Genomic DNA, 14,191 nt, shown 5'->3' on the forward strand with positions numbered 1-14,191 from the left:
GAGATAACTTAGAAGATCACAGGTACTCTGCTTGTCCGCTGCGAGTCCGTCCAGGTCCTTCTTCATCATCTTCTTGGCTATCACTCTTCTCTTATACCAGGACCAGGAGGATTATAAATTTGAAGCGAACCTCTCCAATATGTTCTTGTATCTCAAAAATCATCTTATCTCGTGTGTTCCACAACAACAAACAGCAGATTTCATCTTAGCACAGTAAAATGTTAATTGCTCCAAAGAAGCTCTTTTGGACCCTCTTCACTGGGTATACTATAATCTTCCTGTAACATATGCAGGTATTTCAATTCCCGCGGCTAACGACCCCTCCTGGGTGCGGGGAAATAGCGTCGAGTCTACTGTTACTTGTGACCCAATAAGGTCATCTACGATATTTCTGTCATGGTTCAACCCCAACCTTTCTATTTTCTTGTCCACTTGTCCACTTGTCTTAACTGACATTCTCCCGATATTCAATATGGATGAGCAGCTGACTAAAGCAAGTCGTCGATTGACACAAGTGGCCGACTTCTTAACTGGAAACAAAACAGCTACTACCCTTCCGTGGGACCCGAACTGCACCAGATTTCCTGCCAGGAAAGACGTACCAAAAAGAGAAGATGCGCCTGATGAAGCGTGAGTGACGATTCGAGCTTCTTGGAGATGCGTACTTACTTTTGACAAGCGCTTGGGTATGGGGGAAAAATGACTATGTCAGCACACAGACGTAATAATTGAGTCTCGTCAGTTGGCTAAATATTTCATAGCTAGGACGCATCAACCTTCTTACTCCAACAAGAGTGGCAAATTCTGCCAAGGAAATCAAGCTTGGCTATATAGTCTCATTGAACCTTCCACTTGACGTACCAAAGGTTCCAGCATTTGCTCGAGAAGAGTTCAAACACGAAATCAAAGCATTGAGTGAAGGAGTGGCGTATGATGATAAGTATCAGTTGAACACCCAGTCCGGAACACAATTCGATGGGTTCCGTCATATTGCTCACATGCCAACAAAAACATTCTACAATGGTGGGGGGTTCTTCTCTCTTGGATAATCTGATCGACATTTGTTAATCAGAATAGGCACTAAGGGAAAGGACATTCAAGGACCAGAACAAGATCCCCACAAGTGTGGTATCCATCACTGGGGAAAACATGGTATTGCTGGGCGAGGAATCCTGCTAGATTATTGGACCTACGCGAATGAAAAGGGGATCATATATGGTAAGACCTCGCAGTCAGACCTTCCGAGTGCATATTTGACTCCCTTTTAGACCCATATGATCACTACACAATTTCTTATTCTGAACTTGAGGCGTGTGGTAAATCTCAAGGAATTGACATCCGACCAAGCTTTCAGGGAGGCGACATCCAAGTTGGGGACCTTCTTTTCATTCGTTCAGGGTTTGTTGCGACTTATTACACTAAATCCCCCGACGCCCGGGCAGTGGCAGCCCTACGACCACATACCGGTGGTAAAGACGACGGGCAACGCTGGGCTGGTGTAAAGCAAGAAACTGCCATGCTAGATTGGCTTCACGACTGCTACTTCTCTGTTGTGGCTGGTGATGCTCCGGCGTTCGAGGCGTGGCCGAGTCAAGAGGACTACATGCTTCATGAGTATATTCTTGCTCTTTGGGGCATGCCGTTAGGAGAGATGTTCGACCTGGAAAAGTTGTCGAGCACCTGTAGAGAGCTGGAGAGGTGGAGGTTCTTTGTGACAAGCTCGCCGGCGAATTGCGTTGGTGGTGTGAGTAGCCATGGCAATGCTATGGCCTTCTTTTGAGTTCACATCGCACTGCGAAATAGTATGAAGCAATGAATTATTTCGTTCTTGCGTTCGATAGAAGTAGCCTCATAGGCTTGCTGGGTGAAGAGAGACCAAAATTCGTCGTTCAATTCCGCACGGCTGTATAAAGATGTATATTTCCTCTCCCTAGGTACCATAGTTGGGGTACTGTTGGAAAGTGACCTACTAGTCGACTAGTGCATAGGAGGGAGTCGCGGTCTGTACCGATCTTGTTACATTCAAATTTGACCTTCTGGGGTTTTGATTACATCTGTTGGCGAGCTGCGATTGAATCAAACCCTTCTGATAAAACATCTAATGCGGACAACATCAATATCAGGCGTGAACTGTAGAGCTAGTATTTACGGTAATACTACATAAATTTTGGTTCGCTCAATACTTGGTTATATACCCTAAACCGCCTCGTCCACTTTCTTGTTGGAGACCACAGGCACATCCGCCTTACCCTTCTCTTCCATTTGGTATGCCTCAGTGTTTTCATTGCGCTTAGCTCTTCTCTTATGATCAATATTGTCTCTCCAATCCTTCCCCCAGATAACGGCCGCTCCAGTAGCCAGACTACTCACGATTAGAAACCCAGCGCTAATAGTGCTGAACCAGCCCACCCCAATAGCTTCGACGGCAGGCAAAACAACGGCACTGCCTAGAGCGGCAAAAATATATCGGATAATGTAGTTTCCAGCAATGACTTCGGCGCTTTTGGATTGCATCACATCCAGACAGTACGTATTCACACTAGGGAAGCAAAAGAGTTGCGCTATTCCTTGTCCAAACATCATGATAACTGGTAGGGCGATGCCACCAAATCTTTTCTCGACACTCCAACCATATATCAGCATACAGAATGGAATAACAATACCCATGAATGGAAGGCATGAGCGAAGACGATCTTCCGGTATACGAGTACCGCGCTTCTTAGCCCATGAAATAGTAACATAATCTGCGTATCTTCCGCCACAGAATGTGCCTAGAATATAACCGCAACCTGGCGCTAGGTAAAATAATCCAGATTGCATGGGTGTGTTGAGGTTGAATCTGGGATTCAACACATAACGGATTGGTGTGAGAAGAGAGTACATGTTCCAGACCAGACTGGAGGAAGCAAGAGCAACCATGATAAGGTTGGGGTATTGATACAATTTCAGTACCCTCCAAGGATTCAGCATGGATCCCAATATTCTCGCTTTCTCGCGTAGAGGCAAGCCAACAAGTTCGTCGGCCTTTATCCGATGAGCAGTTTCTGGAAGCAGAAAATAAGCTCCCACGACGGCGACTCCCGCAAGGGCTGTTTGCAAGTAGAAAATCACACGCCAGGATCTGAAGGTAACGATGACACCTCCGATGAAAGGACCGAAGGCTGGCCCAATCAGTGTTCCAGAGAGAAAGAACCCCATAGCAGTTGCTCTCTGGGTTGGACGGTAGATATCGCCAATACAAGAAGCGCCAATTGTAAGAAAAGAGGTTCCTTCGAAGGCAGTGAGTATGCGGAAGATAAAGTAGGACGTAAGATTTGGAGATAGTGCCGTGCCGAGTGAGCAGCCTAAGAACAGGGTCGCTGTTATAATGCAAATCTGGAAGTTTATGTGAGTGGTGTTATATAAGGATGAGAAAACAAGAAGGAAAGGAACAAGGGAGGCGAACCCATCGACGGCCATATACCTGACTAAGAGGACCCCAGAACGCAGGCGAAACTCCCATAAACAACATATATAGGGCGTTGCTCAAATTGATGATTGTTCCGGTGCTTTTGTACGTGGAAGCAACTTCTGGAACAGCAGATAAAATGGTGGTGCTTGATATCGGTGCCAGGAAGCTACAGAACGATAGGAGGCAGACGATGATGATTTTCCGGGACTCAGGTAACCTGTCATACACCTCGTCCGGCACTTCATCAAAGGACGTGAATTGCTGAACCGGTGCATCTTGTGTGTGAGACACATCAGTCTGTAGACGGACAAGATTCGGGGTTTCAGTGGTATGTGGCACTGTTCTGATTGATACACTGTCGTCTTCCGGTCGTAGACAAGAGGACTTGTTGGGTATGGGATGTTCTTGGAATAGTGTTGAAGACATTGCGGCCCAAATGACACTTTCCTTTCCGCAATAATGTAGAGTAAGATCACACGGCGAAAACCAGATCTAATCTTGAGATCATCTAATAGAAATAACAAATTATAGATTCTCCCTCATAAGATGTGAGATGAAAGTAGTTCCGAGATGCTCAGCTTCCTCGGCAGGAACAACACGTCAAATCAAAAAGAAATGTAAAAGATTGTGACTCAAATAGGCCTCAACTGAAAGTGCATCAATTGTTGGCTCAGTTCGCCGACAACGGCTTTTGCTAGGAACTAGACCGATTTAGTCGTTAGTAGGAAGGACACTTCCACTCCGGTTTCTCTAGTTCCACCACCGTGATAACAGGAGAGTGGGATATCCTCCAAGTAGTATCGGAGAGCCGTTTCTGCAAAAAATCCTGCACCACAACGTGGAAGTCCGCCAAAAGTCTTAAATTCAATTGGTTATCGCGGCTTTCATCCCGAAAGTATGCGCTGATTCGTTGTTGCAAAGACTTTGCAGAATTAGCAGCACGCTCGACTGCCGCTGTTGCCGATGCCGCGGTGCAGTGACTGCGATCTTTGCACACAGAGACTGGGGGAACACGACTGACCAACAGCAGAATATCCCACTGAGAAATTTATGAGAACAATGTTCGCGGATTTAAAGTGAAGACAAACAAGAAGTACAAGTATTCCTGAATCCGATGTGAGAGAAAGAGAGATGTATGTAGTTAAGAGAGAACTATACTATCAATGATGGAGAAAATTGGCAGCATGTGGATCTTGTGAAGGCTACCCCAGCCTCCCAGACTTCAAGTTTGAGACCCCACTACCACACGTGAAATAAACTGTTTAACGATGGAATAAAAGGTTAGGTACTTAACATCATGATAGACCCATATGAGTTAAGCGACGAGAAGAATATACGGAAGAGATCTCGTGTCTGACTCATTCAACAAAACATCTTGCTATAAAAATTTTCATCTATACAAAATTCCCTAGACTGCTAGATGAACCCGGCGTTCACGCTGGCAACTCATTTAGCGGTCAACTACATCAGGAGGATTGGAAATAACAAGATGTGAAACTAAGTGTATCTGAGTATACTATTGGCCGCCAGCATAGAGATCGATTGAGATTGATGACTCTAACTGCAGACTCTGAGTTCTGCATCCTGTCATCAGCTGTGCGCAATGGAGCTGCGTCAGGAGTGGTCAATCCACTCCACATGCGTTCGATACTGGATGCGTTCTTTATATCGAGCGTGTACATACAGGCAGATAAGCTGAGGATAGTCCAGAATGCTGTGCAAAGGAAGCGAGACACACCGAAGAGGCACTCGTTGCTTCTGTGAGGGTATATCGAAAGCACTTGACTTCTGTGACTTCAAGTTACCCATTTCACAGCAACAAGAACATGTCTGAAAGTATATTCGTCATATAACAATGACAATGAGCTACCTTGTGCCATGGGAACTCCAGATATCAGTATATGCTACAACGCAGGACAGTTGGTAAAGTGACAGAAGATATAGTAAGCGGCCAACAAAGGCCAGGAATCAGTCGGTATATTGCCATACGACGCATCGTATCGAATCGAGATTTGAAAAGCTCGGATGAATAGGCACTCAGTCGATATAATAACATATCTGTTAGGAGCTACCCAAAGGTAATCTTGTCTCTTGTTAGATCTCTATACACCGTCTCTAAGGTCTGGCGTTTTCTCGCTCCTTCTTCGTCGTCGACATCAGCGGTGCGCTTTGCATGATCTTTCTCCCTTTCGAGAGCATCATCTTCGGCGGTTCGCGGTAACCAGGCACGAATTTGCCCATCAGTGTGCGAAGAGTAGATAGCGTCTGCTTGGCCTCGGATTAACAAGCCTGTAATTCGGTTTCTGACATTCCTTTCACCTGTCCTAGATCTCACCGTGGAAATGTTGGGTGCTGGAAATCTAGAGCGCTTCAAGAGTATGCCCTGGTGAAGGTTAAATACCAGTAATTCTCTCTCATTTGGGAAAAAAAGAATGTCCTGGCCTCGACCTGTTGAAGTGGTTGGTGATGTAAGAAGAGGTAGGTTTGAGATATGGCTGTTCTTCAACGTAGGGCCGAAACTAGCCAGCGTGTTGGCTCCAGTCGACGCATTCCAGACCCGAACTCGTTCGTCGTGCCCAGCTGATATTATGTACTCACCATCACCAGTCCATGTCAATCCATTGACCGGACCCTGATGGGACTTACCAGAATCACGGGATCGAGCATCCATAGCGAGGCCATTCGTGCCAGTGATCCCAATTGAATCTTCCATATCTAGGATGCCTAGTGCGGCCGAGCTTTTGCGAATATCCCAGAGCCGGACTGTGCCATCGATACCGCCACTTGCGAGTATATAGTCGATTCTTGGACTCCATGACAGCGACAGCAGCGCCCCCTGATGGCCTGCAAGGGAATGTGTGTTGGACCCAGAACGTAAGTCGACCAGTCTCACAGTTGGGTGCTGTGTGGCACAAGCTACTAGAAGATGGCTTGCAATTGGTGAAAGTGCATGAGTATATACAATAGAGCCCATGTCGAAACCTGCAGAGACTTCTTGAGTTTCAGTAGCATACACCTTTAGATGGTGGTCATAGGATGAAGACAGAAAGGCAGCCGAATCAAACGGGTAGAACGTAAGATGAGTGATGCCATACTGGTGAGCAGATGCTGTTCTGAGGGAAACATCATTACATTACATTCTGTTTGAGCGTAGCAGCATTCACTTGCCTCGTTATTGTAGCAGCTGGTCTGTGTATATAATCTGGGCCCAAACCGTCCTCTATATTCCATAATTTAATAGACGAGTCTGCACCACCCGAAACAATGCTTTTATTATTAGCACTCCAGTATCTCTAGACATAGGCACTAAGATCTTACACCTTGTTATCTACATCTATCGCAATAGCATTCACACCTGACTGATGTGCCCATGTTTTAACTTCCGATGCGGGATGGGAAGCAGCGACTTCACTGTCGTCGTTGTCATCATCGACAATGATCTCTACCTCTCCACCATCGAATCGTAGCCCCGGGCAAAATTGAAACGCATGTATAAGTCTGGAGGCCTGTAGTCTGGCAAAGGCTGTGCCGGCGAGAGCGCCAGTTGCTCGACTGAATAGAAGAGAATTCATGCATCAGGAGGGCAACTGGATTTGCCGGTCTCCCACTGACTCCCGCCCGAAACGAGACCAGGCGCGGGCGTTCCTCAGATCTACGGTAATCCAGAAAGCCCTCCCCCGCAGCGAACATCCTGACTGCGTCGAACGGGCACCAGCTCCGTCGCCAACTCAATAATCATCACGTCCCCTCAACCATCCATTTGGCCATTAATACTGAAGACGTCCAAGTGCGTCCAGCATGGCTGATAATCTCAGCCCCAGTGCCAGTCCAGGTCCCACTCCACGCAAAAGAGGACGTCCGCAGGTCACACCTTTGGAACCGTACAAAGACGAGATCGTGAAGCTCTTCCTCGATGATGATCTTCCCATCATTGACATTGCACGGAAGCTGAATTTGGAATACGGATTAGACGTGAGCGAACGTACGATATCCCGTCGGCTCACAACATGGAATGTTCCTCGAAAGAAGCAGCGGGGATTTACATCTCAAGAGTAAGAAAGTCGCTCATCCATTCCCAAGTGCCTCTCTTCGGGCGGTGTTGGTTTGTCTTCAATGTATCAATACCTACACATCGTCCTTTAGGCCATTCACTCGGACCTATTGGAGCACCGCTAATTTCTTCTTCTTATTAGAATGCGCGATCGCCTCACTTACCATTATAACAAGAATCTCAACGATGACCAGATTGCAACGGAATTGGCTCTCGAAGGCTTCGATGTCAAGTCTCGTAATTTGGGGCGACTGCGACAAAAGATGGGCCTTAGAAGAAGATCAAAGTTCCCGGAATTTAGAGAATATTCCGACGATGAAGACGAAGCATCCGCGCAGCTTGCTGCAGAGGCCGGGAGTGCTCGTCCGAAGCCGCCAGCAAAGAAACGGAAGAGGGCAAAGCCGAAACACAATGCCGCTTTGATTCCCAAAGTCTCAGCTTTTGTCGAAAAGTACATGTGCAAGTATGATGGGTCTCATGATTTCAACCACATTCGGCGCGTGGTAGGCCTTGCACATTTGATTTATACTGAAATCAATGGCAGCAAGACCCAGAATCCTGATTCTGAAGACGAGGAACTAGAGTTGGATCTGCACGTAGTCACCTTGGGAGCACTTCTGCACGATGTTGGAGACAAAAAGTATTTGGAGCCTGGTCAAGATGCGAATACACTTGTTCTATCCACTCTGCTAGGTTTTGGCGCTCCGGAGGAGTTGGCCATCAAGGTGCAACGAATTGTACTAGGCGTTTCTTATTCATCGGAAATTAAGGACCCGGCCCAGGTCCAGATTCTAATTCAGAAGTATCCTGAATTAGCAGTAGTTCAGGATGCCGATCGCCTAGATGCGATTGGAGCGATTGGCATTGGTAGAACCTTCACATTTGGTGGTGCAAAAGGAGCCAAACACATGGGGGAGACCATCGATCATTTTGATGATAAGTTGGTGAGGCTAGAAAGCATGATGAAGACCGCACCCGGCAAGCGTATGGCAAGAGAAAGGACAGAACGATTGTTAACCTTTCAGAGCTGGTGGGCCGAAGAGAAGGGAGATGCGGAAGGATTACTTCGAAAGTAGGGGTACTAGTAGTCGCACTATACGACTTGCCAAAGACGATAGTGAAGACGTGAAACTGCTTATGGAATGTGTGAGGCCATCAAGGTTGTGAGGGGCACTGTGTTGTTAGGATTTACAGTAAGCACCTCTTTGGCCCTGTCATCCTCATGCTTATTACCGCCGTGGGGAAGAATAGCGACAGGCTCACGTCAGATGTACTGCGACGACATTATGGCAAAAAAATCCTCTCCTGTCAAGAAAACTTTGCCAAACAAAACTCGCGGCCTTGTTCCTCACTTTTGCAATCATGGATGATCTTCCCACTGAACTCGTCGTTCAAATCATATCATACGTCCCCAAAACTTCGCTGCCGCAATTACGCCTGGTCTCACGACTCTTCAACAATCTCTCAATTGTCTATGTCTTTTCGCATATTCCTCAATGGCTAGACTACGAAGCCTCTCATCGCCTAGTACTGACTATCGCCCACGACGCCTACAACAGGCCGGCCGCGATGTGGAGTCCTTGGGCTACGGCGCCAGATGAACCTTGTGACAACATCTTCCTTGGGATTGTGTGGAAAGTTTTGGTTGGTACCAATGTGCCAGGAAGTAATCGTGAAGTGGTTGCTTTGACGGCGTGGAATTTCGCGGCGCTGAGTGGGCGAGAAGACATGGACGAGAAAAGGTTAAGGACTGGGCAGAATCGCTTTTGGATGCACAGATCTTATGCCAAAGGCATTGAAGAGGTCTCGACAAAACCGTGTATAGGCGTGGTAAAGAGTGTCGAGATGGTCGGGATGCTCGAGGTGGATTGTATGGACAGTGGATCGTAACTCCGAGAAATCGAGTCCGGTACAGTTTTATGGTTATATCAATGCCAGCCTAGAGTCAACGTGGTTGATTTTGTGGAGCTATTGAGGCAAACTCTTACATGGTTGATGTCAATACTGGACAAAAGTGCACAACTTGTGTCGACGCTGGTCCGCATAGATGAGGGATAGTTGTACAGCGGCCATGGATTCACGGTTGGATGCTGACACCCTTTTGGTAAAGCCGACTTTCAGAACTTCATAACTCTGTCCTAGCAAGTCGTAGGTATTTCGAGCGCTCGCTCTTAACGCAATGTAACGACAATGCAAATCATTTTTCTGATAAGAGATCAGTTATGGAACTTGAAACTTATGCGATTTCGACATCGAGAAGCAAATGCAGGGTTTATTCGCCATTATTTTCGTGGGCCTGTGACCTCTCTTATCAATCTTCCCAAAGCAGACCATATGCATGAATTTTTACTTTCGTAATTTCCCAGGATCGCAATCCGCTTTGCCAAACGGGCAAAATTAAACGAAAAGCTTCATTCGAATTACCAGTATCTCTGCAGGTCTGGAGAATACAATGGACTATCAAACATCATCCACGCAGCGCTAGGTATTTCAGTATACATGTCGTATTGACATCAGAAACCTCAAATATCGAAAAGTCGTACACAGCTGAAGTCGTGATTAGCTGTCATTGCGCTCATCCGTGCCTCCCCGGTAAGTTCCAACCCTCCTGGGGTCCAAAGATCTGCGAGCCAATTATTGATATATTGGTACCGAATCCAGGGATGAGTACCAAGCCAAGATGAGCAAGCCAGAACGCCATGTTGACGCCTCGGAAGCGAAAAAAGCTGCAAGTTTGTTTTTGGGACGGGGTTTTCATGGTTGTCCAGCTTCAGTGAACTTCTATTTTACCAGCTGGGGAACGATTCTCAAGCTGCCGAGGACTTCAAAGCCAATATCAGATAATAGACCGTTTACTCATAAGAGTACTCAGGTGTTTTTTGAAGATACTGAAAGCGGACGGACGGTACCAAGCTTCAGCTGCCACGAGGACTTGATCTCATCATTTCGCCAACCCATGGGCCCATGGTTGGGGTTTGCTTCAGCAGCTGCACAGGCCGTGACGCCCCTGAAAGTTCCATTTGGTAAGGAAGATCTTGATCCAGATCGAGAAGGACCATGTTTCCCACAACCACCTTGTTCGTCAACGAGGCTCTGCACGGATTGAATCAGATGGTATCCACCCCGAGATATAAGACCCATGTTCCTCCTCTGGCTCATCTCGGTGCCACCACAAAAGCACCGCTCGACGCTCTTGGAGCGACCTTTCGACGAAGGACCCTCTACTTGCCAATTTTCTTCTTCTGTACGACTACGATTTTGTGGCAGCGTCTTCCGCTTCTCAGCTAATCATGAAACTTTCACAATTGTCCTTCGTTATTGGGTTTACCTCATTCGCTGTCGCGCAAAATCAGACAGAGCTCGTCTCCCAGTTGCCAAAATGTGCCTACGACTGTCTCTATGAAGCGGGCCAGTCATCGGGATGCTTAGATGCTACAAACTTCTCATGTTTCTGTGGCTCAAACAAAGAAGCTATTGTAAAAAGTGCTGTGCCCTGCATAGGTAAATCGTGTAATACGGTGCAAGCCTTAGGTGAGTGTACCTCCAGAATATCATATACGCCTTGAGCTAAGGATGTATTAGATACACAGAGAATTGCTGCTCAAATCTGTCAGGCTGAGACGCCATACATAACATCTGTTGTATTATCGATAGCCAGTAGTTCAGCTGCGGCAGCATCTTCCATGGCTCGACTTTCTTCATCTTCCACATCGCAAATGTCTGTCTCAACAACATCATCACTATCGTCAACAGCAACATCATCAAGCACTCCTACTTCAGTAAACACCGGTGGTTCACAAACTACTACATCATCCGCAGCAGCTCAGACAAGTAACTCTGGTTCACGGCTAGACGCTGTTGGAAAAGTGGCTGGCATTGCGATTCTTGCTGCTTTGGCCATATGATCTGGTCAATACAGGTCTTACTGTAAATTTTTGTTTGAAGCGTGCAGCACTCGCGCTTGTGTATAGTTGCGTCCCACGCACTGTCAGCTGGCGTGAGCGAGACGATATGAGATCACCTTTAGCAAAAGGAGGCGGCATTTGAGCAGCGATATAGGGGCGCGCCAAACAAGGAGGAACTTTTCGCATTCCACGGAGTTATGGCGCAGCATGGGTCTGGAGGATAATCTGTCTCATTCATAACATACATCGGCGTACTTTTATTGTCACGTGGGGCTGCTATACCCTATACACTATACAGAAAACAACCGTTTAATACACATATATATCGGCCTAGAACTCGACCGGTGATACTTAGGCCAGAGAGCACATCTTGAGCACATTTTCCTGCTTTCTCCTAAAAGATTTTTATGACAGACTCGTGCTAATATTAATTCGCTGACCAAGACCATATAAACCAGAGGACGGACGAAGTGGTCGACCTAGTGAAACACTCATATAGTAATGCATCAGAAGCACTGTTTTTCATCTTTCCAAACCCTATCTCGACAGGTTTTTCGTCTTCTTGCTTTCTACCTCATACTTGTCGTCCTCGCTCGTCCATTTTGAAGTTAATATTTTACAACGTCAATAACCTCTACTCTCTTTAACACACCAGATGTTTCGAGTTGTTTGAAGCCTTGCTGATACCGTTGTTAAGCAATATGCATGGGCTTCAAAGTAAGCAAGGCGGTTGAGTATCCGCAAGTTCATAGTCTTGTGCCAAATAAGATTATATATTCTACGATGTAAACATGGTACTGATATTGAATGAAATGGTATATAAAGTACAACATCCAGCAATTCTAAATGCACCGTCAAATCGCAGTGTACAAATCCATATAAGAAGATGTTTGGTAATCTCCTTCCTTTGGGGTATCCTTTCTTGGTCTATGTCTGTAATACCTTCTCGTCTCCAAAGGTAGCATCACCACAAAATACCCTCCGGATATTTCCCCAACGCCGGCGCCTCGCTACCGGTAAACTCATGATGCAATTCGTCCAGCGCCGCAAAATGGGCCGCAAATTCTAGCCCCTTCTTATTCTCTGCCTCGATTCTTCTCCAATCCCACTCAGTACTCTTTGAGTCAACAAGTACTGCGCTGGTATCAATCTCCTCCACGACATCTGGGGTGGATTCTCCAGAGGGTCCCGACATAGTCGCCCAACCACCTGGCTTCTCTGGCAAAATAGACGAAGCTTGGAGAACTACCTCGGGATGGACTGTCAACCTCCCAAGCTTCATAACATATTTGCTGATTGCACTGGCGAAGATCGATTTCTCATCCACCTCTTTCGAACGTATCTTCCCGTCGCCCCTGACATGCTTGTAGCCCTTACTTCCGAACCAAGTTCTATCACCCAGTATGTAAGCTTTCGGCTTAACCGTGCCCTTCTTGACGAAGTGCGTAACGACATAAATCCACTTCCTGTCCCAACACAGAATGCGGGACCACATCTCATAGGGTTCAAAAATGCCAATCTCCCGCTTGAAACTGCACATAACGCTTCCAAGCATAATAGACCATCTTCCGGAGAACGGCTTCCCATCTTTATCCAACACCAATTTCGCCTCCTTATTGTGTTGCAATGCTGCGATCCCAGGCTGAAGAAGGGCGCAGATTATATGACTTCGAGTGATATCAAGATCAGAAAAGTAGGTGGAGTTGGATTTATGAAGGTTGTAATCGCATTCGTATAATGGTGACCGCGAAGTCGTAATCACTGGTAAGAACAAGCTCGACGGCCCTCTCTCAGGTCCAATTTCCGGCTTACTAAATAGACAGTGTCGAAGAATCGCTGCCCAAACGCGGTACTGTACGGAACGTGTCAATATGTTATGATTGCGCGTGGAAGAGTTGACTTACATGCCAGAAAAACGGAACATTCTTGATATTTGCAATTATGAATAATACAGCAGCTATTCTTCTATACTTTCCAGGTCCAGTAACGGTCTTCAGGAGAATATCGCGTAATCCGACACGAGATGCGCCTACGCCCAGTACGAGTGATGTAGTGAACAGAATTGGCTTCAAAGGAAGCCTTGTTGCAGACGCCATCTTGAACTAGATGTTAAAGAAGAACCGATATGAATGAGAGAACATGGGACAGAAGCCCGGAAGAAAGAGATGTTGTAATGTTGAACTCGTAAGTCAGCTCCTGACGTTTGTGTATGATCCACAGCCGAGGCTCGGAGTTTTAGAGGTCCGAACGGAGCTCGTTCCCACGTGCAAACTTCAACGATCAAACTGTTGAAGTCAACTCTGCTAGGCCACAGACGTAACATTATATTTGAATTGATATTATTCTGATGACTAGCTCACTGTTACTCTTGGAGTGTGATAAAATGCACGATGAGAAAGTGGCAAAATTTGACCTAGATGTTTGGACATTGAAGGCGTTTGAAATATGATTTGTGATCTACAGGATGTTGTTTTCCTCTTACTTTAAGATAACTTTTACTTATGTCCCTAGGCCAAAATAACCTCCCAGTCTCAACTATTCGGTCGGCAGAAACATCACATAACTGCATGGTTCAATTTTATTTGTTGCTGATGTTAACCTATATTGATGTGGTATATGGAAAAGTCTACCTTGCAATCACCTTTGTTCCTAACAAGAAGGAGGAAATAATACATGGGCTATAACCACACGGACTTCTCAATTAAGACAATCCGGAAACATTTATATTGCTTCTGCTTGTGTTCTGAGAAAATAGCCAACACATGTTGTCCTCCTCGCAATTGA

At 46.3% G+C, this 14,191-nt stretch overlaps 8 protein-coding genes across 8 annotated transcripts; 5 read left to right on the top strand and 3 right to left on the bottom strand.

Moving 5' to 3' along the window:
• Nucleotides 1-472: 472 nt before the first annotated feature.
• GLAREA_04597 (Putative cyclase) lies at nucleotides 473-1,780 on the top strand (the record flags this gene model as incomplete). Its single annotated transcript, XM_008086974.1, has 5 exons — nucleotides 473-630; nucleotides 680-707; nucleotides 762-1,023; nucleotides 1,078-1,218; nucleotides 1,269-1,780. 5 exons carry the CDS (start codon nucleotides 473-475, stop codon nucleotides 1,778-1,780), a joined length of 1,101 nt encoding a protein of 366 aa, XP_008085165.1.
• A 416-nt stretch (nucleotides 1,781-2,196) lies between these two features.
• GLAREA_04598 (MFS general substrate transporter) lies at nucleotides 2,197-3,877 on the bottom strand (the record flags this gene model as incomplete). The annotated part of the gene is made up of 2 exons (XM_008086975.1): nucleotides 2,197-3,375; nucleotides 3,464-3,877. 2 exons carry the CDS (start codon nucleotides 3,875-3,877, stop codon nucleotides 2,197-2,199), a joined length of 1,593 nt encoding a protein of 530 aa, XP_008085166.1.
• Nucleotides 3,878-5,519: 1,642 nt separating this feature from the next.
• Nucleotides 5,520-6,425, bottom strand: GLAREA_04599 (WD40 repeat-like protein; the record flags this gene model as incomplete). The annotated part of the gene is made up of 1 exon (XM_008086976.1): nucleotides 5,520-6,425. The coding sequence occupies one exon, from the start codon at nucleotides 6,423-6,425 to the stop codon at nucleotides 5,520-5,522; it is 906 nt and encodes a 301-aa protein (XP_008085167.1).
• An 824-nt stretch (nucleotides 6,426-7,249) lies between these two features.
• Nucleotides 7,250-8,578, top strand: GLAREA_04600 (uncharacterized protein; the record flags this gene model as incomplete). The annotated part of the gene is made up of 2 exons (XM_008086977.1): nucleotides 7,250-7,503; nucleotides 7,645-8,578. 2 exons carry the CDS (start codon nucleotides 7,250-7,252, stop codon nucleotides 8,576-8,578), a joined length of 1,188 nt encoding a protein of 395 aa, XP_008085168.1.
• Nucleotides 8,579-8,864: 286 nt separating this feature from the next.
• On the top strand, nucleotides 8,865-9,392 carry GLAREA_04601 (F-box; the record flags this gene model as incomplete). The annotated part of the gene is made up of 1 exon (XM_008086978.1): nucleotides 8,865-9,392. One exon carries the CDS (start codon nucleotides 8,865-8,867, stop codon nucleotides 9,390-9,392), a length of 528 nt encoding a protein of 175 aa, XP_008085169.1.
• Nucleotides 9,393-10,182: 790 nt separating this feature from the next.
• On the top strand, nucleotides 10,183-10,608 carry GLAREA_04602 (uncharacterized protein; the record flags this gene model as incomplete). The annotated part of the gene is made up of 1 exon (XM_008086979.1): nucleotides 10,183-10,608. One exon carries the CDS (start codon nucleotides 10,183-10,185, stop codon nucleotides 10,606-10,608), a length of 426 nt encoding a protein of 141 aa, XP_008085170.1.
• A 184-nt stretch (nucleotides 10,609-10,792) lies between these two features.
• Nucleotides 10,793-11,407, top strand: GLAREA_04603 (uncharacterized protein; the record flags this gene model as incomplete). Its single annotated transcript, XM_008086980.1, has 2 exons — nucleotides 10,793-11,033; nucleotides 11,085-11,407. 2 exons carry the CDS (start codon nucleotides 10,793-10,795, stop codon nucleotides 11,405-11,407), a joined length of 564 nt encoding a protein of 187 aa, XP_008085171.1.
• Nucleotides 11,408-12,371: 964 nt separating this feature from the next.
• On the bottom strand, nucleotides 12,372-13,503 carry GLAREA_04604 (Thioesterase/thiol ester dehydrase-isomerase; the record flags this gene model as incomplete). Its single annotated transcript, XM_008086981.1, has 2 exons — nucleotides 12,372-13,259; nucleotides 13,312-13,503. The coding sequence occupies 2 exons, from the start codon at nucleotides 13,501-13,503 to the stop codon at nucleotides 12,372-12,374; spliced, it is 1,080 nt and encodes a 359-aa protein (XP_008085172.1).
• Between the last annotated feature and the right edge of the window lie 688 nt (nucleotides 13,504-14,191).

Source organism: Glarea lozoyensis, assembly GCF_000409485.1.
Source record: "Glarea lozoyensis ATCC 20868 chromosome Unknown GLAREA5, whole genome shotgun sequence".
NCBI lineage: Eukaryota > Fungi > Ascomycota > Leotiomycetes > Helotiales > Helotiaceae > Glarea > Glarea lozoyensis.